The following is a 25,020-nucleotide window of genomic DNA, read 5'->3' as shown; positions in this document are numbered from 1 at the left end:
TGTTACAAAATAGATATTAATAAATTCAAATTTATCTCGTAGTGTAGACATAGCCTGAATTGTTCATCAGCTAGAACTAAGCTTTCACCTGTGGCTGTGATTTCCCCAAATCATGCGTGAGACAGGTTAATTGTGACAGTGTAGAGAACCGTGTCTGCCTACTGTGGTCTATGTGTAAGAGGTGTGCCAATACACCACCTTTCACCAATGAAAAGAATTATTTAAAGCAAAACACTTAAAATCCTTATTAGCTCACTTTCTGAGCAGCTAGCTATACTGAACAAGGTCTGGCAGAGATCTCACAATACTCTGCTTCTATTCCTCAAGCAAAACTCAAAATACTTACTTTTGCTCAAATCCTTTACTTGTATACAAAATAGCTTCTATATAAAGCAAAATATACTACCTGCAGTATTTGCATAATACATGTCTGCATGCCTTAAATACCATCACACACACCAGGTATAACATCTTCCTTTATTTAATGGGCATAATCTCAAATCATTACCCATTCTTCTATATTATGTCCATCTACCTATATCTGAAAGTTATAGTGAAGAAATTTAGATAATGTGATCAGTAATATTCTAAGGCTTATGCAAATATCCATGGATCAAGAGGAACCAATGTAGGCACTTGATACAACTTCTGCTTATGCTTTCAGCAGTTGTGGAAAGACTGGTTCTACAGTATTTTCTGCTTTCAAAATAATGCTAATAGTTACAATGAATTTAGCAAACTCATTGGCTTGCAATGCATCTGACAGTCCTTTGTTTTCACTGACATTTTCTCCATTGGCTTAGAGTATGTAGTAGCTGCCCACTGTGTATGTTCAAGAAATATTTGATTGCTGTGGTTTTGCATACAGATTTGATTATATGCAGAACCTAATCTCAATATCACATCATCCTCCCTGAAAAGCGTATTGAAAGAATATTCCAATTCATATTCTGAACGGTATGTTTCTGAGCAATCATCTTGCGGAATACTTATTCAAGCAAGAGATCAGACTATTGAACTGAATAAAAATGTATACATTAAGTTGCTTATTTAAATGTCCAGCTTTGATGTTGCAGAAAAATTTAAGCAACAGGCAATATAACCTGAGCTTTGTTTCATGGATAAGGGAAGCTAATGTAAAATACAAGCAGTAAAGATTACAAATGTGTATAATATGCTGCAAATGTGAAAAAAATGCAGATTTCAGTTATTAGTTTGCACAGCTGCATTTGCATAAAATATACTAAACTCTCTGTGACATTCTGTGCATGAACCAGATAGAGCATCATTAAACATATTAATGTTAAAAGAGTACTTCAAGGGAATCTCAAAATGAAAATTTTGCTTTTGTAAAAAATAAGTCTTACATGTTCTCAAAGTGTTTTAGCTTACCTATTTCTTAAAAAGAAAAAATGAAAACAGGACTATTTTATTATGGAGAAATACATGAGGGTATATGAAAAGCACAGTGGTGGAAGTCCAACTCATGTCAGTAAATATTACTCTTGCTAGTAGTCCTACTGACTTTATGAATGTGATAGTTTTGCACAACTATGGCACTTTTAGTTATGACATGCTGAGCATTTTGTTTTACAAAAATATACTCTTAACTATATTGATGACAGGGCAGGGTTGGGTCCATTTGAGTTGGCAATCTTCCAATTACAACAATCTTCCTGGGATGCTATCAGCCTCAGACATAAAGAAGATGCTCCATAATTGCTGAACTAATCTGACATGAGGAGCTTCTCTATCCCAAAATTAATCTTAATCAGTCTGCTTCATGTTAAATGCCCCAGTAGATGATGTTTGGGCCTTTAGTGGCAGATGTGATAAAGTGCCACTTCTCTTTGAAGCTCAGAATACTTTTGGGCTGGCAGCTCTGGATCTGAAAACCCTCTGTTTTATAAATGGGGTAGGACAATAGATCTTTCTTTATTATTTAGGAAGTTGCCTTCTGCTGTTGCCCCATTGAAGCTGTTTGAATGTTTCAATTTGGATCTGACTGTAGCCAAAATTTATGGGCTTCTTCCTAGGAAGTGATGGGTGAGAGCTACTCTTTCCAGTTTGACTGACATTAGAGAAAGGAGCTGTGCTTTGGATTCACCTACCTAGCACATATCAGATCAGGCAGATTATTTTTTTTTATCTAGACACAGGTTACCCCTCTGAGATCTGGTACTCTCTGGTTCACCTATTAATTTCATTTGGTGACCCTGGTTCTTGTGTTATGGGAAGGAGAAAATAGCATGTCCTTATCTACTTTCTCTTCACCAGAAACCTCAATCATATCCCCTCTTCGTCATCTCTTTCCTAATCCAAAAAGCCCCAGTTTTACTAATCTTTCCTCATATGGAAGTTGTCCCATACCTCTAATCATTTGTGTTGCACTTGTCTGAAGCTTTTCCAATACCAATACATTTTTGAAGATGGAGAGACCACATCTACATTCAGTACTCAAAGTTTGGGTGTGCCATGGATTTATATGGAGGCAATGTGGTGTTTTCTGTCTCATATCTATCCCTTTCTTAATGATTCCCCACATTCTGTTTTTGTTTTTGACTGACATTGTGCATTGAGTGGATGTATTTAGTGAATCCAAGATCTCTCTCTTGAGTGGTAACAGCTAATTTAGACCCCATCATTTTATACGTATGGTTGGGGTTATGTTTTCCAATATGCATCACTTTGCATTTATTAACATTAAATTTCATCTGCCACTTCGTTGCCCAGTCATGCAGTTTTGAAAGATCCTTTTATAACTCTTTGCAGTCTCCCTGTGACTCAATTATCTTGAGTAGTATCTTGAGCATGTACAAATTATGCCACATCACTGTTTACCCCTTTTTCAGATTGTTCACGAATATATTAAATATATTGGTCCCAGAACAGATTGCAGGGTGATACCACTATTGGCCTCAGCATACACAGTCAACACATGTCCATCAAACAAACAGACCACATGGTATATTTCAGTCAAGCAGCAAGCACCCCACAAACACAGATATACACACTGCACACAACAAGCTTACCCCGTGGGTCATCTAATCACTTGTTCACTGAAGAACTCCTTTGCAAAGCTACCCAGTTAGTGTCTCCTAGCAAAGGACTGTGGACTTGGAACGATGTACTTTTTCTCTTTAATAACCTAGTAAAAAACCTGTGAAGAAGAAAGTCATGTGGTTAAGATACAGAGATAACAGCTGGGAGGCATAGTGTAACAAGGACAAATTGAAGAAAGTGAAGTGGAGAATAACAAAAATGAGAAGGGTTTGGGGCACATGCCCTGTGAGGCGAGGCAAGGGAACTGGTCTTATTTAGTGTGTAGTGAAGAATGAGGGGGCATTTGATAGCAACCTTCAACGACCTGAAGTGGGACAGTGGTCCCAAAAGGATGGAGCCAGACTATTCTCAGTGGTGGCAGATGACAGAAGAAACAATGGTCTCAAGTTGCAGTTGGAGAGATTTTGTTTGGATATTAGGAAAATCTATTTCACTAGAAGGGTGGTGAAGCACAGGAAGGGGTTGCCTAGCTAGGTGGTGGAATCTGCATTCTTAGAGATTTTTAAGACAAAGTTGACAAAGCCCAGCCTAGAATGATTTAGTTGGAGTTGGTCCTGCTTTGAGCAGGAGACTGGACTAGTTGACTTCCTGAGGTCTTGTCCAATCCTAATCTCCTATGATTCCTTGATTTTAAGGTGTCTTGCCCCATGGATGAGGGAGCCTCAGGCCCAGTGAACCTGATTCCAAAATGATTCCTATTGAAGTGGATTGAGGCAAAATTACCCATAAAGGCCCAAAGGTGGCAACAGTAATCAGAATAAGAGTCAGGCTTAAGCAGTGAGAAAGCCCAGCTGGGAAAAGGGTTTGATAGAGGTCTCAGGGCTTGTCTATACTTACTGGAAGATTGACACACTGGTGCTCAATATTGCTGGGATTGAGTTAGCACATAGCAGGGCCATTCTGAATAGAAGATCAGGGTGCTGCTGTAAACCCTGGTATTCTTTGCAGTTGCAAGGAGTAAGGGAATAGATGGGGGGGGGTGTGGCAGCAAAAAATTGATTTAAGATACATTGATTCCAGCTACTTATTTCTTATAACTGGAATTGTGCATCTTAAATCATTTTTCCCATAGTGTAGACCAGCCCTCAGAATGTTGGGAAAGCTCCCCAGGCAGAGAGACTCAGACCAACAGGGAAGAAACAGAGACTCATAGGCTAACTTAAAAGACTGGGTAGCAAATGGTTCATGGAAAACTGTTGTGTACGTAATGGAGGAGAACAGGACCCTGGATGGAACCTAAAATTGAGCATGGGATTGGGTTCCTCTCTTGGCCACAATGAAGAATCATGAAAGCTCTCCACCAATTTTATAGAGTTTAGCCAGGGGACTACAGACTGAGCCAAAGACAGGTTGAAGAAGAGCCCTACAGAGGAGGAAGGATTGTTATTTGTATTAAAGTTATTTTGTTGACTTTAACTTTGGGCAGTTGTGATACCAAAAGAAGTGGACTCAAGAGGGTGACCCAGCCAGAGGGCCGAGTCACTGGCAGCAGGTATTAGCCCAGTCTGAGAGTTGCTATGCCACATTTTGTCCCTAGTGAATAGTGAGCTTGTAAACTATTTGTGGCACCTTCCTAATGTATGTGACACTGACATTTAATAGCATCATGTTGTTATTTCCTACAGCTGTAAGAAATTGCCTCACAAGAGTGTTGAGTCTAAATTCATTTAATATTTGCAAAGTGCTTTCAAATATTCAGAAGCTTGGATGGATGATGCTATGAGAACAAACACATTTTTATGGTTACATTCTATTAAGCAATACAGACTACAGGAAATGGCATCTTCCTAAAATAGTTCAGACACATATTCCTGCTTCATGTTGCTGCTCTTCAGACTTCAAAAGTATCAGTAGGCCAATTGTGATAATGATCCTTATACCATGTGGAAAATGGTGAATTCTTTAATTGTAAAGATGCTGATACAGGTGTTGTTGTTGTTAATGAAATATTTACAGTAGTAGGAACTGACTTGTTCTGAAATACAAATAAGTCTAAAACCCTTATACAGGTTGACTCTCTTTAGTCTGGCACCTTTGGGACCTGATCAGTGCTGAACAAGAGAATTTGCTTGACCATGGGAGGTCAAGGTTGTCTTGCAATATTACTAACCCTTCCACTGCTTATTGGGCTGTTAGAAGACACTTAGGGGTAAATTACAGGTAAATAACAGCACAGAACACTGAGAGCCAGGACTGGTGACTGTAAACAACCTTCATAGAACTACAGGAAACTTGGCCATACCCGTGATAAGCGGTCATCAGCCTAACTAAAATCATGACAGATGATGGATGTTGCTGGAGAAGAGAGTGCCAGATTAGGGAGGTTCAACCTGTAGTAGTGAGATATGAAAGAAAGCTTTGAGTTTGTCTCTCTCTGGGTGCATCTACAATAGCCAGCTACTTTGAAGTAGCTGGCACAACGTCAAAATAGCACGCATCGCGTCTACACGCGCCATGTGCTATTTCGATGTTGAAATTGACATTAGGCGGCGAGACGTCAAAATTGCTGTTCAGCGTTGAAGTAGGGCGTGTATGGATGATCTGTGTCCCACTATATTGAAATAGCGGGGCCCTCCATAGTGGCCATCAGCTGAGGGGTTGAGAGATGCTCTGTCCAGCCCCTGCGGGGCTCTATGGTCGCCGCGTGCAGCAGTCCTTAGCCCAGGACTTCTGGCTGCTGCTGCTGCTGCAGCTGGGGGTACCCTCAACACCTGTCTGGTGCGAAATGAAAGAATTTGCTGGACCATGGGAGGTCAATATTGTGGAGCAGCATTACCAACACTTCCACTGCTTACTGGGCTCTTAGAAGACATTTAGGGGTAAATTACAGATAAACAACAGCCCAGAACACTGAGAGCAAGGACTGGTGGCTATAAACAAACTTTAGGGGACCATAGGAAACTTTGCCATGCCCATCATAAATAATAATCCAGCTAATTAAACTCATGCCAGGTTACAGATGTTGCCAGATTACAGAGTGCCAGATTACAGAGGTTAGTAAAATTACTAACATGGGGAATTCTGGGTTAGAACAAAATAAAACAAGGCACAGGTTTCATGAAGCTTCCTTATGCTCTGTGGAACCAGAGTGAGATCGTGCAAGTGGGAGACTATGTGAAAGGCACATTGAAGAACACTTTTTTTTCCTTGTTGGTTTCTACATTCTTAGTTGCTATGATGTTTGTAGCATGGGAAAAACCTTTCGGGTCACTTAGACCATCTCCTACTCTGTGAAGGATTGAAAAATTGAGTATCTCAGGGAGAGAACAATATCCATAGCAACATAATTGAACTTCTAATTTTTCAACACATAAGTAAATGTTTTCTTCATGTTTTATATTTTCATGATTTAGTATAGAAATAATGACCTCCAGGTTGGGCATTGCTTGGCAACTAATGACTAGCTGCTTTCACCTCTGGCCCTCAGCTCATCCCGATGGTCATTAACAGCCAGGAAGTGCCCTCTGCACTGGGCATTATTGTTTAATCATTCCCTTTTAATACTACAGAATATACCAGTTGCCTCACAGTTATAAATGTATTCTGTGTGAATGGCTCAAGAACATTTTTTAAAGCTTTCACTAATTTGAGTGGATATTTCATCAAAATTACAGCCAAAATGCAAGCACAGACTTTCAACTGCCAAATAACTGGATGTAAAGATGACTGAGGGGAATTATCCTAAACCTTGCTTAAGGTAAAAATGATCACTCTTTCAGGAGGTATTGGTTGCTGACTGCCCGGGAGTACTGTACTGCCTCCTCTGGTTGGAGGGATCTGGAGGTGGTAGATTTTGAAGGCCTAAATTTCAGGGATTTACCTATCTAATCCATGTCTTTTACCTAGCAACCATTACCATGGTATCTGAAGTGCCCTGAAAAGGTAGGTAAGTGTACACACAGAGGAATGCTTCTCTTTTCTCTGATCCAAAGGGCCTGGATTTCAGGGGGGTTGTATTTTTGCATCTGGTGTTAGGGTGATATCCTCTCCAGCTATTGTGTGATCAAAAATGCCCCAACCTATTTAAAGTGTTTGAGCTGGGAAGAGCTCTCAGGAAACCCTAATTTCACTTCTTGGAGCTAATAATATATGTAACCTTTTCATGAGGAGGATTCATTTACTTGTGGAATTAAGCAGAATTTATTATTACATTCCTAGATAAAAGAGATGCTGTGATATGTGCCACCCATCAAAAGGCATGGTAATTTAGCAGAACACTTTAATAATCATATATTTCACAGAAGGTAACCAGTACATGCTCATTAAAATATGGTGATACACAGCTAAAGTATGTTCAGCCATACTGTTGGTGTAGAGAAAAATATAATACAACAGACCCTTACTTTAATCTAGTATGTAATATTTATTCTGTGATTTACGCTCCTCCCTCTGGATTTGCAAAATTAGCTTTTGATATGGAAGGTAAGACCAAGGCTACATATTTTATAGACAGTCACAGTGTTTGCAAAATTGTGGATATGCCTGCTGCTTAAAGTTCATTCAGTGTTTGAAAGTTAGATTGTATGAAATTTAATAATTGGAATATAAATAAAATTTCCAAACTTAGAAGAAGGCAACACAAAATATAGCTCTTCTTAAATTATTCCAAACTTTTTAAATTCATACTGTAGCCTGGGCAATCCAGGGTCTCCAGCTGTCATCATGAAGACCCAAAAAGGTTATTTGTGGTCTATTGGTTATCAATGAGAAGTCAAGTTGCTCTGGATGATGAATGTAAATGTGACGAGAGTAGATGAGATCAGACTAGCCTCCCTTCATGTGTCATTTGGCACTGAACATAGAGGTTACTTTACTGCTTTGTTGGCAAAGATCTGGGTACTCAGTTCCTATTGCTTGCTTAGTACTATTGACTTTTCATCATGCATCCTTAAGTGAAACACATTGTGCACACATCGGAACAGTAGACTTTATCTTTGGCTTTAATGCTTCAACACAATTAAAGGTAGTAAAATACACACATAAAAAGAGCTCCAGGAAACAACAGTTCACTGGTTCCGGAAGGGCTGCGACTTTACTTTGTGGTTTCCTGACTTTTGGAGTAAGACTTTTTGATATCTGGATTCATTTGTATTTTAACAATGCAACAATATGTTTTTCAGCAGATAACCATTCTGAACAAGTAACTAATTAAGTAAAAAAGATGAATTTGATGGACGTTGAAAGTCGCAGTGATAGTGAGAAACCACTTGTTCTCTTCTGAGAATTTAAAAACTATTCCCTTTCAAGGGCCATGCAGCATCTTTAAGCTTTATGCTGAAATTTTATCCTTGTAAAATAGGAATGGCCAAACTCTGGCTTCTGTGGGGATTTATATCCATTATCAAACTGGTACACAGATGCGCAACAAAAGGATTGTTAATGCCCTTCTGTATTCTGCCTCTAAATGTTTCCTCTACTCAGGTAGATCTTCACTTTTCCTAATGTAGACTGTACATAGACTTTTAAGGCCATTATGAAAATTTACCATCCTTTGACCTTCTGCATAACTCAAACAATAGAATTTCTCCCAATACTTCCTGCGTTGAGCCCAATGACCATCTTCTGTTTAGGAAGAAGAGAAATACAAAGTATCCACTTCCTCTAGGATAATAATTATTTAGCATTTTAATGTTTGCTACTGGTATGTGATTGGGAACAGGTGTGTACACCTAAACATGCAGCCCGTCTTCTTGATTCTGTCATTTGGAATGCCTCTCAGTCTACAGAGGTTTGTGGAGTCATTTCACCAAAGGGTTTGAAAACATTTCTGCTGTCAACAAGAGAAATTTCTCTTGGACGTACTTGTGCAGAATGTGCCATAATTGGACCTGGGATTGTAAAATGTTGCAACGTTCTCTTCAAAGGCTATGTCTACACTCGAGTTTTGTTGACAAAACTGGCTTTTTGTGACAACACCTGCAGAGTGTCCGCATTCCAAAGGCATTCTGTCAACAGTAAATCAACGGAACTTGGCAGTTCTGCTTCTTCCCCCTGAGGCAGAACACCTCTGTCGACAGATTGTGATGTCATGTCATCAGAAAGCTGGTCTGGACATTCCTGGGGGCCCTTTGCTGTGCTTCTGGTTGGCCGTTCTGTCAAGACCATGGCTGGGCTGTCCAGCCATTCTCCATCAACAAAGCAGATTGCTCTTTTGATCCACTTGGTGGTCTGGCCGCAATCTGTCAACAAAAGTTTTGGTGGAAGATATTTTCTTACAGAAAATTCTGTCGACAAATCGCTCTAGTGTTGATATAGCCACAATGTTTCTAAGACCACTGGACTCTAAAAAAGTTGCTCTGATGGAAACATGACATCTTTTCCCTTTTTACTTTTCTCCTTTCATGGTTTCTTTTAGTTTTCCTACGTTAGGACAAATTGTCCAGGCCCTCCGACATCTAACTAATTTTATTCCCCATATTCAACCTAATTATCTCCTTTCCCATTTTTCCTATTAGTCTTCTTTCCCCCCGTTATCTGCTGCCTCTCCAATTTCCTCCTTTTTCTTTCTGTCCAGCAGCACTCAATATTTCAAATGGATTTCAGCTGCGAAGGAAATACAATCCCAATAAAGTTCAGTGTACCAAATCCTTCACTAGACATGGAACTGCGTGGGACAAATTTGTCCTTGGTGTACCTCTAATGCAGCCAGTGGAATAACACCAGGCATCAATTTGTCCTGTTGCAGCTCTTCCTACTTCTGTTGTAATGGAAGATAAAGATACAATCACTACAGCAGCTGTTATTGTTTGATCAGCAACACTATCTTTGTTGAGATTTCATTTTCCTTGCAGCCCAAATGCTAGATTTTATTTCTCATCTATGGCTCTTAGCAGACTTAATTTGATGTTATATTACTTACCAACCTGGTGATGCTTCACTGCTTGCTAATATGAATTATTGGTGTTTGAAATTTGAAACCTTAAATGGAGGACATAGAAGACTTTGTTCATCTTAAAGTATTAAATCTTTTAACGCTATATGGGAAGATTACAACTGTTACTCACATGCATTTTATTTTTATATCAGTTGGATATGATACGTTTTCATTAAATGCTTAATTTATTTCTGACCTTTTTATGTACTCTGCATAGATATTGGCAGAAATGTCTACCATTTGTTTTGGTTTTATTTGTGTTGCATTTAAAACTAAAACGTTGTGTGTCCCCGTTTTTAGGTTTCCAGGCTGTACGTTAAACTTCTCAAGTTAATCCTATTCACAAATGACTCACAGAACTGAATATAATCCTCTTGAAGTAATTCTCGCTCTGCTTTCAAGATTTAGAATGAGTGCACACAAGCGAGCACATGCATATGGTTGTGAACTTCAAAACATTCATAGTTCACTTTGGAGAAGTATCCAGAGAAGCTTGGATGTTTTTCAAACCCATGGTAGATTCTGGAGTCTCTTAGCCATTTGACTCCACCCAACCTCTCTACATCTTTGTTCTTCTTAGAGAACAAGACACTTTAGCTAGCTCTTCTGTGTTTTTTGTGGGTAGCTCATTTCCCTGTGGATAGTCTCAGAGAGGTAGCCATGTTAGTCTTTATCTTCACAAAATAAAAAAGCAGTGCTGTAGCATTTTAATTCTAACAATATAATTTATTAATGATAATAATTTATAGTTAGTGATAAATTATAAATTTATTTATTCTATTGTAATAAATTATATTGTTAGTCTTTAATGTGCTACAGGACTGCTTTTTTCATTGTTGATAAGGAGTCAGCAATGGGCATAGGTTTTTCTATAATTTTGGAGGGAAAAACAAAACAAAACAAAATGAAACTTTACTGAATAGTATCAGTAGGTTTGCCATGTGCTTGTGGCAGAATATGTTCTACCTACTTGGCTTATACAAATTTTGGACTTATTTCTCCACGGTCTGCCACAGCGCTCCTAGTTCATTCCCTACTTGGGCACACAATTGTATCACCTTGGCCCAGGCAGCTGCGTGGTTCTGAGCTGCAGTCAGCCAGGGCCTACTCCCCCAGGAAAGAGGAAGACAAGACCCTCTCCCATCAGCCCTTTCCCTGGGCCAGGTGACAAGCACATCCCTTAAGCTAAGTCACAGATCTTCATAGACATGCTCTTCCAACAGTCTGACTGTCTCTGATTCCATTTGAAGAGAGAATTACGCTCAGGTGTGCGAAAAACTAACCTGAAATATAAACTCACTTCTCCCAGTGAGTCCAGCCAATGTGTGTAGGTGGAGCGCAGGGAGGGAAGGGGATTGGTCTTATTCCGGGGGAAGAGCCACTGACTTTGAAGGCAGGAGTAGCCCTATTAGTCTGTTTCTCCAAAAACAATAAGTCCTGGGGTACCTTATCGACTAACAGATTTTGGAGCATACGTTTGCGTGGTCAAAACCCGCTTCCATAACCCTGACATGCATCTGAGGAAGCGGGTCTTTGCCCACTAAAGCTTCTGCTCCAAAATCTGATAGTGGAGACGGTGCCCCACGACTTGTCGTTGTTTCTGCAGACGGGAACAAATCCTACTCCGGGGAGTAATGTAAACTGCCCCAGAGTCGCAGGGACGGGGGCGGTGGGACGACGTAAAGTCTTTATTAGATCCCCTTCTGGTGGGGCGAGGGATAAGGAGCCCTGCGGGTCCGGGCAACGGCCGCAGGCTGTGGCGCGATCACACGGCCGGGCAAGGCTCCAGCAGCGGGAGTCGCGCCGCACTCCACGTGTCCCCGCCGCACTGCAGTGTGGACGGGGCTCCCCGGCCCGCGGGCCAGCTAAGCGGCGAGCGGGAGCCGAGGCGGGAGCCATGCACGGATCAGCGCCCCGCTCCCCTCCCCTCCCGCCCGGCCACGGCGGAGCGGCTGCTGGGAGCGCCTGCAGCCCGCCCGGCCTCCGCTCTGCGTTGGATTACTCCGGTCTGCCGGGAGCCGCTCGCGCGGCCCCAGCGGCGGGGCGCCCAGGCGCGCTCAGCCGAGCGCCGAGGCGCACCTTCAGGAACAATAACAGAGCAGGCAGCGAGGGCCCGGCGCCGCCGCCGCCGTCCGGCCCCCTCCCCCCCGCGCCATGTACGCCTTTGTGCGGTTCCTGGAGGACAACGTCTGCTATGCGCTGCCCGTCTCGTGCGTGCGGGACTTCAGCCCCACGTCGCGCCTGGACTTCGACAACCAGAAGGTGTACACGGTGTACCGCCACCCGCGCGAGGCGGAGGACGAGGACGAGAGCCCCGGCGACTGGGGCGACCGCCTGCTGCTGCACAAGGCCCAGATCCTGGCGCTGGCAGGTGAGGCCGGGCTGGGGGTGGGGTCGGGCGGGAGCGCGGGTTGGAGGCCGGACCAGTTAAAAACAGAATAAACAGAATGTTCTCGGGGGGGCGGGGGAGGCAGCGCAGCCCCCCCCCCTCCGCTGCTCCTCAGGCATCCCCCCCCCCCCCCCCGTGCGGGGGCCGGGCCTACAGCGGGGGGCGGCCCGGGTGGCGGGGTTCGCCCCACGGCCCCACGTCCTGTCTGGCGACAGCGCACTGGCGGGGCGGGGGCGCCCCTCCGCTTGGGGGGTTTTTCCCTCCTTGCTGCCGCTTGATCATCCCGCTTCCCCCTCCGGAAGGGGAGGCGATGGGTTTGTCAGGTGGGCTAAGCTCAGTCTGCCTGCGGCGCCGGGCAAAGCGGGTCCCACCTCCGCCCCGCGGCCTGCGCAGGCTTATTTCTAAGGAGAAGATCCATCCCTGGAAGCTTTGCCACTGAACACCCCTGCAGGCCCGCAGGGGCGGCATTGCCTCAACTTAATTTCGTCTGCCCCGGGCACCCTGTTCTGCTGTGCAATGGGCTTCTTGGGGTTTGAATTCTCTGCTTGGGGACTTAGGAGCCTCGCACATCTGGAACTTTACAACAGACAAACAAAGGGCTAGTATATGACTATTACCATACTGTACCTAACAAGATTGAAATAAGAAGTCCCTTCCTTTCTGTTACCAAACCATTAGGCTCTCATGTTCATGTGGGGCCCGATTCTCTTACCCAGCACCCAGGAATAATTTTTATATCATGGCAAGTGGGTGTATTATTCTACTAAATCAGGGTGGTTGTGTTTCACATCCATTGTGCATTGATCTAAACAACTCCACAAAGTGCGGGACAGTGAGGGATCAGGACCGCATGCTTTAGCCCTGTAAAATTTGTTATGGCTGCATCAAGTCCATTTAACATGAGATGATTTATTTAAAATATTCACATCACCCTGTTAGCGTCAGAGAGAGCATGCCAAGTTGTATATTATGAAACACATTTATTTCTAAAAGATTCTAGAGTTTTACAAAAGGAATGAGGGGTCCTGTGGCACCTTATAGACTAACAGAACAGTCTGCCTTCAATCAGTCCAGTGAACATGACACTGTGTCTACTGGAATGAGCATTAAAGTGTGAGTAAGAACCTTCTGAGTTCTTACCTTGTTTTTGACACTTAGGCAAGTCATTTTAAAGCTATTTACTAAGTTTTAAAAACATTCACAAATCTTTGTCAGGCAAATATCAGAAACAAAATAATCATCACAGCTAACTTTTGCTTTAAAGAGACATACAAGAAGTTAGTCATCACACATTTCTGTTTAACAGAGATGTAACAGACAGCATCATTTCAGGAGTTTAGGCAGTACATTTAACCTGTGTGCTTATTTTCCCAGGTATAAAATAAGAATATATGAATGTTAAAAAGGGTGTGAATTATTGGAGGTTTGAGAAGGTAGAGCCTAGTTACCCTCTCACACCAGTATAAATCAGAAACAATTGTACTGAAGTCATTAGGTTGACAATGTTCCAAAAACCAATTCCGATCAGGGCAATGGTCTGTCTTTTACAGGATGCTCTCTTTTTAACTCTGACCAACTCCAGACTCATCAAAGAAAGATGAGTCCTTATTATGGAGCAGCCTGACCATAGAGGAAGTTTTCTCACAGTTGTTTTGTTGGCTTATGCACTGAAGCATGAGAGTTTCTTTCCCCTATATAATATATAACTGTTGGTGTTTTTGTTAGCTAAATGAGAGAAAAATCAGACATTAAGTGCTAAGTTATGTTCATGGAAGATACTATGAACGCTGAATTTTTCTGTAAAATCAGTCTTACTGCTACTCAGTCAGTTACACGCTATGCAAAAAGGATTTTTTTTTATTCTTGAAAGTATCACCATGATCTATCTCTCTCATTTTAATGTGTATTTTATTATTCCAAAAGCTTTTAATGTCTGAGGAAATTCATCTCATGCTAAGAAATCTTGGGAATAGAAGAATTTGGGTTTGTAGTTACTGAATCAGCTTTGGCACAGGTAGATTTATCATCAAGTGAGCTGGAAAATCAGTTACTTATTGGCAGATTGTACAGTTAGGAAATAAATTCTAAAATGTTTCCATTGACATATAGTTTCAGGGTTGAAGTCTTATGGCACGCAAACAGAATGTTGGAATTGTTACCCAAGTCAGTAATAGTAATTCACTTTCATGTAGAACATCCCTCTGAAGTTCCAACAAAGTTCCCTTTACAGTCAGCACAAAGCACAGTTATTCCGATTATATATATATTGCCTGTCAAGCACCCAGTGTTTAAGTGGGGTTCTGCATGGGTACAAGGAACCTCACATTTGGTTCAGTGTAGGATCAGGGCCATAGTTTGTATATTACATTTTAAAAATAGTTTTTTCAAAAAACGTGCTCACTTCTGAGCATGCACAGAGAACATTTTACACAATTTTGGTGGAGCTAATGTGGATACACTGAATTAACAAGAATATTCAAGTGAGTGAAATCCAGCCTGTTTATGTGTACTTGTACTGTCAAATGCTGTCTGTGCAATGGTAAATTAATGATATTCTGAGAAACTTGGCATTTGTTTCCTTGCCTTTAAAAATTAAGCTTGGGTGGATGGAGAAAATAAATTTCCCATGCATGTTTGCATTAAGAATGACACTTACATATTTGGGTTTTTTTTTTGTATTGAAACATATTTTTTCCTTGTCTGGGTTACTAATAAAGCTTGGGCCATCACTTTCAAATTTGGTTCCAACTTCTTATTTAAGTACAGTAGGGTCTCAGCATTCGCGAGTGTTGTGTTGTTGTGTTGACAACCCTCACAAATGTTGAATTTTGCAAATATGGCAGCCCCTGGTTGCTGGCACTCATGTCCAGGGCTCTGGGGGAAGTGGCAGCTGCCGATGCTCCTGCCCCGGGCCACTGGGAAGTGACGTGTGCCAGTGCTCCGTGCCCTGGGGAGGCGGCCGCATGCAAATAATTAAGTTCTCAAACCTTAAGTTTGCGAATATTGAGACCCTACTATACATTAATAGGTTGCTTGTGACTTCAGTGCCATAGAAGTGCCTATAAGGTCCATAACCCACACCATTTTAATCCTGTGTTAATAATTTTCCTTCTTAAGTATTCCAGCAATTGTCCTTAGGCCTATGAGATCAGTGATACCTGTGAGCTGTCAAAAATATTATGTGAAAATTGGGCTCTGCTAACAAACATAGAACATGTTCTGAGAATGCTCAAAAGGATCACAGTTGTTACAGCCATTGTGCTGTTGAGGGTAGGCAGAAAATGTCATCTTTTAAACACTTCAGTAATTAAACACCCAAAGAGATTTTCCTTAAAGCTGTTTTCAAAAAGTTACTTGAGGCGAAGGACAGAATTTCAGACTTTGAAAAAATTTACAGAAAACAATACTGGAAAGCAAGTTATAGCAGTTATAACAGAAGTTGTGACAATCTCAAGACTTAAAGTTAACATGCAACTGCTGTTATGCAAAACTAGAATTGTTTTATTCATGATTATAATGAAAAGTGGTTGCCATTCAACAGCATACAGGAAAACTTGACTTTATTTTGAAATGGGATGTTGATAATGTATCTAATTCTAATTCAGGTTGCAAGAATTTTAGGTAACAGTGACATCTTGTACTTCACTTTTTAGAGAGGATTGGTGTTTCTTTATATGATTCACTACTTGACTTTTCCTTTGATCTCTTTCTCAGAATTAGTCCTTTTAGTCTTTCTGTTTCTGAAGTATTCACCTGTGGTTCATAGATTTTTTTCATACACACCAGAATGATGTTTTCATGCACACCGGAATATTTGTAGACTAATTCTGCCATTGGTGTCATACATCTTATGTGAGATAATTTGTTGGCCATTAGACAGTTAAATTGAGGGTCCTTCATGCTGATGAAATGGTAACCATACTAAGTTAAAAGAGAGACAGTTCAGAAGCACAGAGATCTCACAGTTTGTTACCTCAGTCTATGGTCATTATCAAGTTAGAAAGGAATATTTCCTAACTAGAAACATACTTTCCTTGGGTACAATAAATAGCTCTGAACTCCTCAATCTTTGTTTCTGCACACTTGTCCTTACCCACTGGGGATGTCTCAGGATCTGCCCTCTACTGAAATATGTCAAGTTTAACTCATTTTAGATTACTTTTAAAGCAACTCTCATAATGAAATATTTTGCAGTGTGTTAAGGATGTTTAAAACATCCGTTCATGTTTTCACAGCATGGCAGCTCTAAGTCTGTTCTTAATTAAATGGTGGTTGGAGTTCTGATTGGGGACAGGATGGGAAATGACTGAGAAACAGATTTGTTTGTTCTGGACGTACAGGTGATGAAATTTGAGAGCAGTAGATAACTGGAAGAAAGATATTTGCTGAAGGAATACAGAGATTGAAAATATATAAGGCATGGGGCTGAGGTGCACCTAGAACGTAAAGTGTTGATCAGAAAAGTGGTATGTATGGAGCTGGCTTGTAGATCCTCCTCGCATTGTTGTGATTGTTGCTATGTAATGCATCATGAGGGGTGCCACACACAATTTTCTATAAATCTTTCCCCATTACTCTTGCAATTAAGTAGATACATGATATGAACTCCTACATGGGCATGCATAATACTCCAGTGTTACTCTTTCCTTGGCATGAGTGTCCCTTGTCCACATAATCTGATTTGAACACAGATTTGAATGTGGCATGATAGTTGATTTTCACCAGCCCTGCCCTGATATGAACTTCTAAAAGCTAATTGCATAATGAAGTAGTACAGGTCACTTTCAGTAACACTGAGTGGTATTCAGGTGTCTTTCATACCATACACAGTCATGCTTGAAATATTGTAGTGACATTTTCATGAGTTATTTATTTTGAGCAAGACAGCCTATAATTAATTGCAGCATTTAACAATTAAAAACTTGTACCAATTTTATAGGCACAAGGAGAAAAACAAATACAAGTTGAAAACTGAAAAACACTTTCCTCTTAATTTTTAAAGGTATTTCTCCATAATGTTACCTTTGTGCCTCTTTATTTAAGATAGTGGCTAAGCTATTCTCTTTTAAAATATTAATCAGCATTGCCACTTCTTTTTTCTCTGAGTTCCCACAGTATGGAGATCTGCTGGTTACTTCCCAATGAGTCCATTCTTCTCTTGTGTTGTGGTGTCTCTGTGATGAGTAGGTGACTTGAGGAGACTCCATTTGTGCTGCATGCTTTAGATCCTAGTCTTCTGGTGCAGCTGAAATGCAGCATTCCCATTATTTGTGGCCTCTTAGGCAGTCAGAGCCCCTTCTGAATTCATTACAAGAGTGTTCTAACAAAGAAGAAGGCAGCTAGCCAGCCAGCCCATAGCAAAGTCTGTTATTGAATTCATTTTTGATCTAGTAGTTCTTACTGTCTTTGGTTTCAGAAAGCACTTTTAAAAGAGGAGTTTTCATTATAAAAACTAATAAACACTCCTTATCTGTCGTTTAATTACTTTACTAAGCCCCAACCCCTTGATGAGGTGTAGCATAAGTGGATATGTGAAATATACTGTATAGGACTTTTTAAAAATGTCCTATTTGGTTTGTTTTTTACAAATACTACATTGAAGTTCATTAAGGAGTTTCTCCATAATTATAATACTTACTAGTTTACATGTTGAGAGCACTGTAAAAGCATTAGCTAATGAATTTCCACACCACCTGTGTGAGGTAAACAAGCATAAATGGGAATCCCAAAACAGAGGGTGAGTTATTCAAGGTCAAACTAACCAGTAAATTTAGATGCCAGGATTAAGACTTGTTTCGGATGGATAATCATTCATTTTTTTCCTGCTTGATGCTAGATCTTCATCAGTGTATGACAGATGAAGACATTATAATTCGCTTTAATATTAAGCAGAATGCAGAGTTAGGCTGTAGAAGGGTTAAATCTAATGCATGTTCATTATACAGAGTACTGACAAACAGACTCAGAGAATTTATATGTAGCAGAATAATTTAGTGTTGTCAGGTGTGAGACAACTGACAAATTCATATGCATGCCAAGATGGTTTCTTCTGTAGATGATTTTCCATATCAAATCATGTGAAATATCAAGGTTGTGATTCACTAACAAAAACTTGTAGAGTCAAACTTAAATTTGATTCTTGAACTTAAATTTGATTCTTGAGACCTGCTTCTGTTCTCAATGAGCTGGAGAATTTGTGTTTATGGAAATGGGTCAGACCCTAAATTGTCCTTTTTTTTTTTTTTTTTTTTTAAATGTGTTAAAATTAATAAGGAGAGCTAGCCTTGGTACAGGACTTCAGAAGCACAGATTAGAGGAGGAGGGGACTCATTTTATCTAATCCATTCTTGTGATAATATAGGATTTCTGCCTCTACCAGCTCTTTCCTTCTGTCAATCAAGCATGTCTTGATCTCCCTCCTCAATAAACTGCATCTTCACTTCACCTTCCTGACTTTCTTTCCATCCACTATCCCCATCCCTGCACACAGGAATATTAAACAGGCAGATTACAATCACTGCCTCTAGTTTTTTTCTTCAATTTCCATTAGGATTCCAATCCAGTGTGCCTTCTGTTCTTTCTACTCCATTGAAACTGCTTTCACAAAGGTCTGGGTCATCTTTTCCAGGCCAGTTACCTGCATGTGTACTCCACCATTTTTGACCTATCTGCTGTTTTTCGCATTACTGGTCATACTCTCTTCTGGAGAGTTCTCCTTTGGCTTTTGTGACACCTTTCCTGGTTCTTTTCTACTTCTTTGCCATTCCTTTAGTGTATCCTCCTCCTCCTCCCACTTTGTATAGGTCACGTGGGACTGTAACCTTTTTGGCAGACCCCATCCAGTCACAGGACTTCAACTTCCAGCTCGTGCATTCATCTGCCATCTCCTAATGTAGTTTGTTCCATCAAAGCTGTTTGTCTGTCATCCCTCCCTTAGATGTCTCACTAACAATTTACATTTATGATGGCTCCAACTGTCTTTTCGCCAAATTCCATTAATTTTCCCACCGTGCTGTGTCATTTTTGATTGTGGGAGGAGTAGAGACCCACCATCCTCCCCATACTTGAGGCCCGAAACCTGGTGGTCATCTTAAACACTATCCTATCCTTTGCTCTTGACATGCAAACTTTCTGAATCCTTCTACCTTTGTAGAATTGCTAATATCTGTCTTAATATCTGTCTCTATATTTGTGCCCACCATACTAAAACTATTGTCTGGGCTCTTATTGTCTTCTGTTGTCTCTCTGCACTTCCAACAAAATCCCCTCTCTAGTCAGTACAAAACACAGCCATTAAGTTTGTCAAGCTGGTCATTCCTATCCATTGTTGAATTCAGCTTTTGACTTTCCCCTCTGACTGCATCAAGTTGAGACTACCTGTCCTCTTTAAAGATTTTTCACAGCTCCATTCCCTTTGAGTTTGTCCAAATTTGTCTCTTCTGGAGCTACTCCATGAATTCTCTGATCCGTCAATGATGCCACTGTTGATGTCCTGTTACTGGGGTGGGTAAAATATGTCCTGAGGCCCAGTGGGAGCCTTGGTAGACTTCCTGCCTGCCCCGCCCCCAGAGCCACTTAAAGTGGACAGCTCTGAGTGCCATGTGGGTTAGTGCTGCTGCTAGCCTGTGGGGCAGGAAGGAGAGGGGGAAGAGGCTTTGTGTGTTGTCCTGCCCCCAGATAGTCTCACAGCTCGTGTTGGCCAGAAGCTGGCCAGTGGGAGCTACCTGTTCTCAGGGCAGGCAGCATGTGACATACCCCACATCAGACCTTCCCCTAGGCTCAGAGCAGCATATAGCCCCTGCAGCCTGCCCAAGACTTCCCAGTTCTAGTCATCTTGGCTCTTTTCCTGGAACAGTAGGGCTAGGGCTGTCTTCTTGAGCATCTGGCTCTTTGCTGTAGGGACTCCCTGCAAAGATTAGCTTCCGTCCACTTCCCTTCTCTTTCCCAGGCACAGCCTGCTCCCATCATTGTCTCTAGCGGCCCTTCGCTGGTCAAGATGTAGCCCATACCCTTTAACTAATAGCTGACTGGGAGTCACCTTGGTAATCTGCCTCTGGCACCCCAGTCCTTGCCTTCTCTTAGCTTACATCCCCACCTCCTGCACCCCAACCTCATATAACTCAAACCCTTTGGATCCCTGCTTCTGTACCCATCTCTCCTTCCAGACCCTGCTGCAGCTCCAAACCTTCTTCTGCCCTAGAACACAACGTAAACTCCTGCACCAGCTCGGAACCCTCTTCTAGACTCTCCACCCTCCCCACGCACCCTCCTTCTCCAGATCATAATGCGCTCCTGCACTCATACCCATACACCCTCATGGGCTCCAATCCCCTCCCACAGGTCACAACTCCCTTCACCCAAACTCATTTCCAGACTCCACATCCCCACTCTGAGGTCCCTTCTGCACTCAGCCTCCATCATGGTTCCCGCACGTCCTTCATTAATGTCATGGAAGAGTATGGTCCTTGACCACTTCCCAATTCTTGAAGTGGCCCACCCCCATCAAGAACTATTGCTCACCTGTGCCTTATTAGTATGAAGATGTGTTCTGTGAGAAGTATTCTTACTTTCCAATAGCTGCTCTACAAGCCCCCTACCTTTTCTATGCCCTTCTAAAAACCATGTGATGGAGTGTTCCACTCACCCCTATGATGGCTTCTCCTTTTCGTCACTTCGGTGAAGGAGTCACAAATTCAGTTCCCTTTCCTTCAGTTGCACTCTCTCTCACTGCCAGTCTGCAGCTCCTCTTGCACTCCATGAGCTGCTGCTGCCTCTTTGTGACACAGCTCCCTGACGAGGTCACTGTTTCCCCTATGGCTGACAGGGGAACATGGGCCTGCCCTGAATCCTGAATTGCTTAGGCCCCCAGTTGCTCTCAGCTGCAGCCTGTTGTTTATTAGCCCCTCTCTCAACCTGTCTTAACCCTGTCAGGCACTATGCGCACACATAAAAAGATGCTTCCATCCGTAAAGAACATAGGTCGGAAGGGATAGAGCTGCTTAAGAATATGACTGTCCTTTTTTTCATGTCTCAGATATCTTTGCAAAGGTGAGAGGGCAAGGGATCCTGTAGTCTATTTGTAAAAACTCGAGATACACGCAATCAAGTTGCATGTGTCTACAGTTAATGTGACTGCTGCCCGGACAGGAGTGGTTTCCTTATCCTGTCAGGGGTGGTAGGTGTGCCAGTCAAGGGCAGCAGCTGCAAACCAGGCTGCCCCTGGTTCTGGGCTCCCCTCCACTGGCTAGACCCAGGAAACTGACCAAGGCTGCTGCCCTGCTCAGTTTCCCCTCTCTGCTGTTGCCTGGTTCCCAGCTCCCTGCCTCTTGCAGGACATAGGAAACTGAGCAGCTAGTCAGTTTCCCGGGTTCCTGGCTCCCTGCCACTCTGGGAGCCAGGAAACTGACCAGCCCTGCTGGCCTGGTCAATTTCTGAGCTACTGCAAGCCCAGGGGAGCGGGGAACCAGGCAGCAGCCTGGTTCCCAGCTCCCCTCAACTTACATGAAAACGGAGTTACACAGGGGTTGCATTGCAACCCCAGCATAACTTCATGGTTTACTGTACATTCTCTAGTAGATTCAGTAACAGTGCTTCCCCACAACCATGTCTCTTCTATACTGTGTATCTCCAGTCATGGGAGTGTAACTTTATGGCTGGCCAGCCAGATGTCAATCCAGAACTATTTCCCAGACACACTTTATACGCTGATATTCTGTGGTCTCTTTTATAAGCCTTCTGAGCTTAGGCTTCCCCACTTCCCCTGTCAGAGAGACATTCTACAGTTCTCACTTCTTTATGGAGTAACTATGACAGAGCTTCTACTGGGTCACAGTCTTCCCTTGTAGACTTGGCTGGTCATGTGACTATCACCTGATTCCTTCAGGGAATACTGGTTTTTACAGAGACAAAACACAGGGTACAATGAAAACTAGTGGCCAACCCTTAGCCAATTCACTCTGCAATATCTGCCCATTTAGTGCTGGTTCTCCTTCTGTGGTCACATTGGTAAGGGGTTTATTTTTGAAGGGGGTTAGTAGAAATAAGTAATTGAAAGTATAACTATAAGCACATAAAGTTACAGTGCAATTCTTAGCATGCAGTGTAGAGTTTAAATGGCTGGAGACCAACTTTGGGCATGTGGGCCACACTGTCAGTTCAAACCAAATCTTCAAGCCATAACTGTTCCAGGGCTGCCAATCTTCTGCTAGTTTTGCACCATTGAGTTTAACCTGATCCAGCCATTTTGGTTCATATTCTTCTTTTCTTTGGAGAATGAAGCAATGCAAATTCTCTTTAATGTCAGACTTCTGTGCTGCACCTGTCCCTTTTAACCTAGTACAACACTGTAGTCTGCATCCATTTCCCTTCCTTCCCCCAACTGAGTCTGATCAGTTCAGCAGAGCTCTGCCAAACGCCAAACACAGATACCTTACTGACATAGGCTGGCATTGAACGGATGAGGCAGGGTAGAATACTAACAAAGAACAGGAGTAATGAAACTTGAGTCTTAAAGGCAACTGTTCCAAATACATGTGTGCCTACCATGAGACTCAGTCAGGGCTGCCCTTTGCTCCTGCACCTTTGGCAAAAGGCCCACCAGCACTTCCGGAAGTCCTGGATCTGAGCTGCCCCCACATTACTGGGCTCTGGGCAAAGTCTGTTACCAGTCCTGGAACTAACTTCTGCATTATTGCAGAATGGAGTATAAGACTTTCTTTCAGTAACTGCAATTAATGTGTAACAAAAGTGCATGGAATAAACATAAAAGCCTATTCAACTGAGTCACATGTAACCTGGGGGCATTGAGGTAGAATCACTACTGTGTTGCCAGTTACAAACCATCCATGAGAGTTTTGTATGTTCAGTTGCTACCAAGTCAGTGGCACACAAGATAAATTATGGTGAGCTGAATAAATGAAAATGTCTAACTGTTGTTTTTAATTATATATGCCTTTTTTTCTCCTGTAATTTTTAAAACTTTGGTGCAGGAGAATACCAATTATTTTCCTCAGTCTACCTGTCTAGTCTCTAGTAATTTTCACAAAATAAGCAACAAAATCAAAAAGGAAGAAAACCAAATTGCAGAATATGAAAGGAACAACATTGATAATGAAAAAACTGTAATTGGTAACCGTAGGATTTTACTGCAATATCCCCAGCTCACATTTGGTTCTGATTGGCAGCAACCTGAACATTTCATCTGATGTCTTTAATAATCTATATGGAGTAAATAGGCTGTATTGTTCTTGTTCCTAGACCAAGAAACTGATTGGTCCAGGAAGACTGCTTTCCATTTCCCTACTATAGCAAAGGGCCCACTGCCATGTTAGTTTGAAATCTATTTGAAAGACACTGTGGAAGAACTAGCTCTGGTGTTTGTCAGTGTGATACCTGCAGTGTGCAAAAAAAAAAGGTACCCTATATATTTGTTTGTTAGTCCATTTGTTTATAAGACAGTCGCCCCCTCACCCCAAGAGGATGCAGAAATAGAAAAATGCTCTCTTTCATAAGATGAGCCTGCATTTCGGGGTTTGGTAGGGTGACTGTCTGTCCCAGTTTCGGCAGGACAGTCCTGTATTTGGGACTCCAGGATGGCTTCCCTATTTATTTTATCAAAGGGGCTAATTGCCCCGTCTTTCCAGGCAGCCGCCAGCCACTTCTCCCAACTAGAAGAGCCAGGAGCTGGACTGTGTGGCAGCACGGCTGCCCCCCAGCTTCCCGTGGCTGGGGGAGCCAAGAGCCAGACCCAGCTGCGACTGTCCCACCCCCAACTACCCCTGGCTGAGGGAGCCAGGAGCTGGACCTGCACAGCAGCATGGCTGCTCCCCGGATCACCTGCTGCGGTGTGGCTGCACTCCAGCTTCCCCCGGCTGGAGGAGCTGGGAGCCAGACCCGGCCATGTCTGCCCCACTCCTCAGTTTCTCATGGCTTGGGGAGCTGGACCTGCACAGCAGTGCAGCTGCCTGCCGCCCAGCATTCCTTAACTGAGGGAGCGGGAGGGCGGACCCATGACTGCTCCCCAGCTTCCCCTGCTGTGGCGTGGCTGCTTACCCGGCTGGGAGAGGGGGAGCTGGACCCATGCTGGGGCTGCCCCGCAACTTCCCTCAGCTGGGGTAGCTAGGAGCCGGAGTGGCAGCAAGATTCCCCCCAGCTGGTGGAAGCTGGGAGCTTCACTGGCAAGGTGACAGCCCCCCACAGGGCAGCCACCTCCTGACTCCCAGATAGGGTGCCCAACCATCTCATTTTGGCCCGGATGGCATCACTCCCTTTGTCCCGTATTTGGGTGGGGGACATATGGTCACCCTGGGGATTGGCAAACTTAATTTCCCAGCCCATCAGCTAAGCTGCTGGCATGTCAGAACATTTTGTTTTCCTGAAGTATGAGCAGGCATAGAGCCCTGATGTCTGCAGTTCACCATTCCAGGCCATCTGAGTGGTGGCCAGCATAACTTTCAGCCTACATCACTTTCTGCCGCTCCTATTGGCTGGGAACAGCAAATCACAGCCACAGGGGGTTAAAGGGCTCTGTGACTACTGACATTCCAGGCACACACAGGCTACGTCTACACGTGCACCCAACTTCGAAATAGCTTATTTCGATGTTGCGACATCGAAATAGGCTATTTCGATGAATAACGTCTACACGTCCTCCAGGGCTGGCAACGTCGATGTTCAACTTCGACGTTGCTCAGCC

General features: G+C 42.8%; 2 protein-coding genes across 4 annotated transcripts in view; both read left to right on the top strand.

Annotated features, from left to right (window-relative positions):
• The window catches only part of AGBL4 (AGBL carboxypeptidase 4), a 1,459,638-nt gene that overhangs the window by 890,671 nt on the left and 543,947 nt on the right, over positions 1-25,020 (top strand). The window lies entirely within an intron of this gene.
• The window catches only part of BEND5 (BEN domain containing 5), a 46,286-nt gene continuing 33,157 nt past the window's right edge, over positions 11,892-25,020 (top strand). The window contains exon 1 of one of the 3 annotated variants that reach the window (XM_075002629.1): positions 11,892-12,308. In XM_075002629.1, the coding sequence (XP_074858730.1) occupies positions 12,132-12,308 (177 nt within the window). In that variant the 5' untranslated portion in view covers positions 11,892-12,131. The remainder of the gene's footprint in view (positions 12,309-25,020) is intronic. The other 2 variants (XM_075002628.1, XM_075002627.1) reach the window with 2 other exon arrangements.

Source organism: Carettochelys insculpta, chromosome 9 (assembly GCF_033958435.1).
Source record: "Carettochelys insculpta isolate YL-2023 chromosome 9, ASM3395843v1, whole genome shotgun sequence".
Taxonomy (NCBI): Eukaryota; Metazoa; Chordata; order Testudines; family Carettochelyidae; genus Carettochelys; species Carettochelys insculpta.
This window is presented reverse-complemented; position numbering and strand designations above follow the sequence as displayed.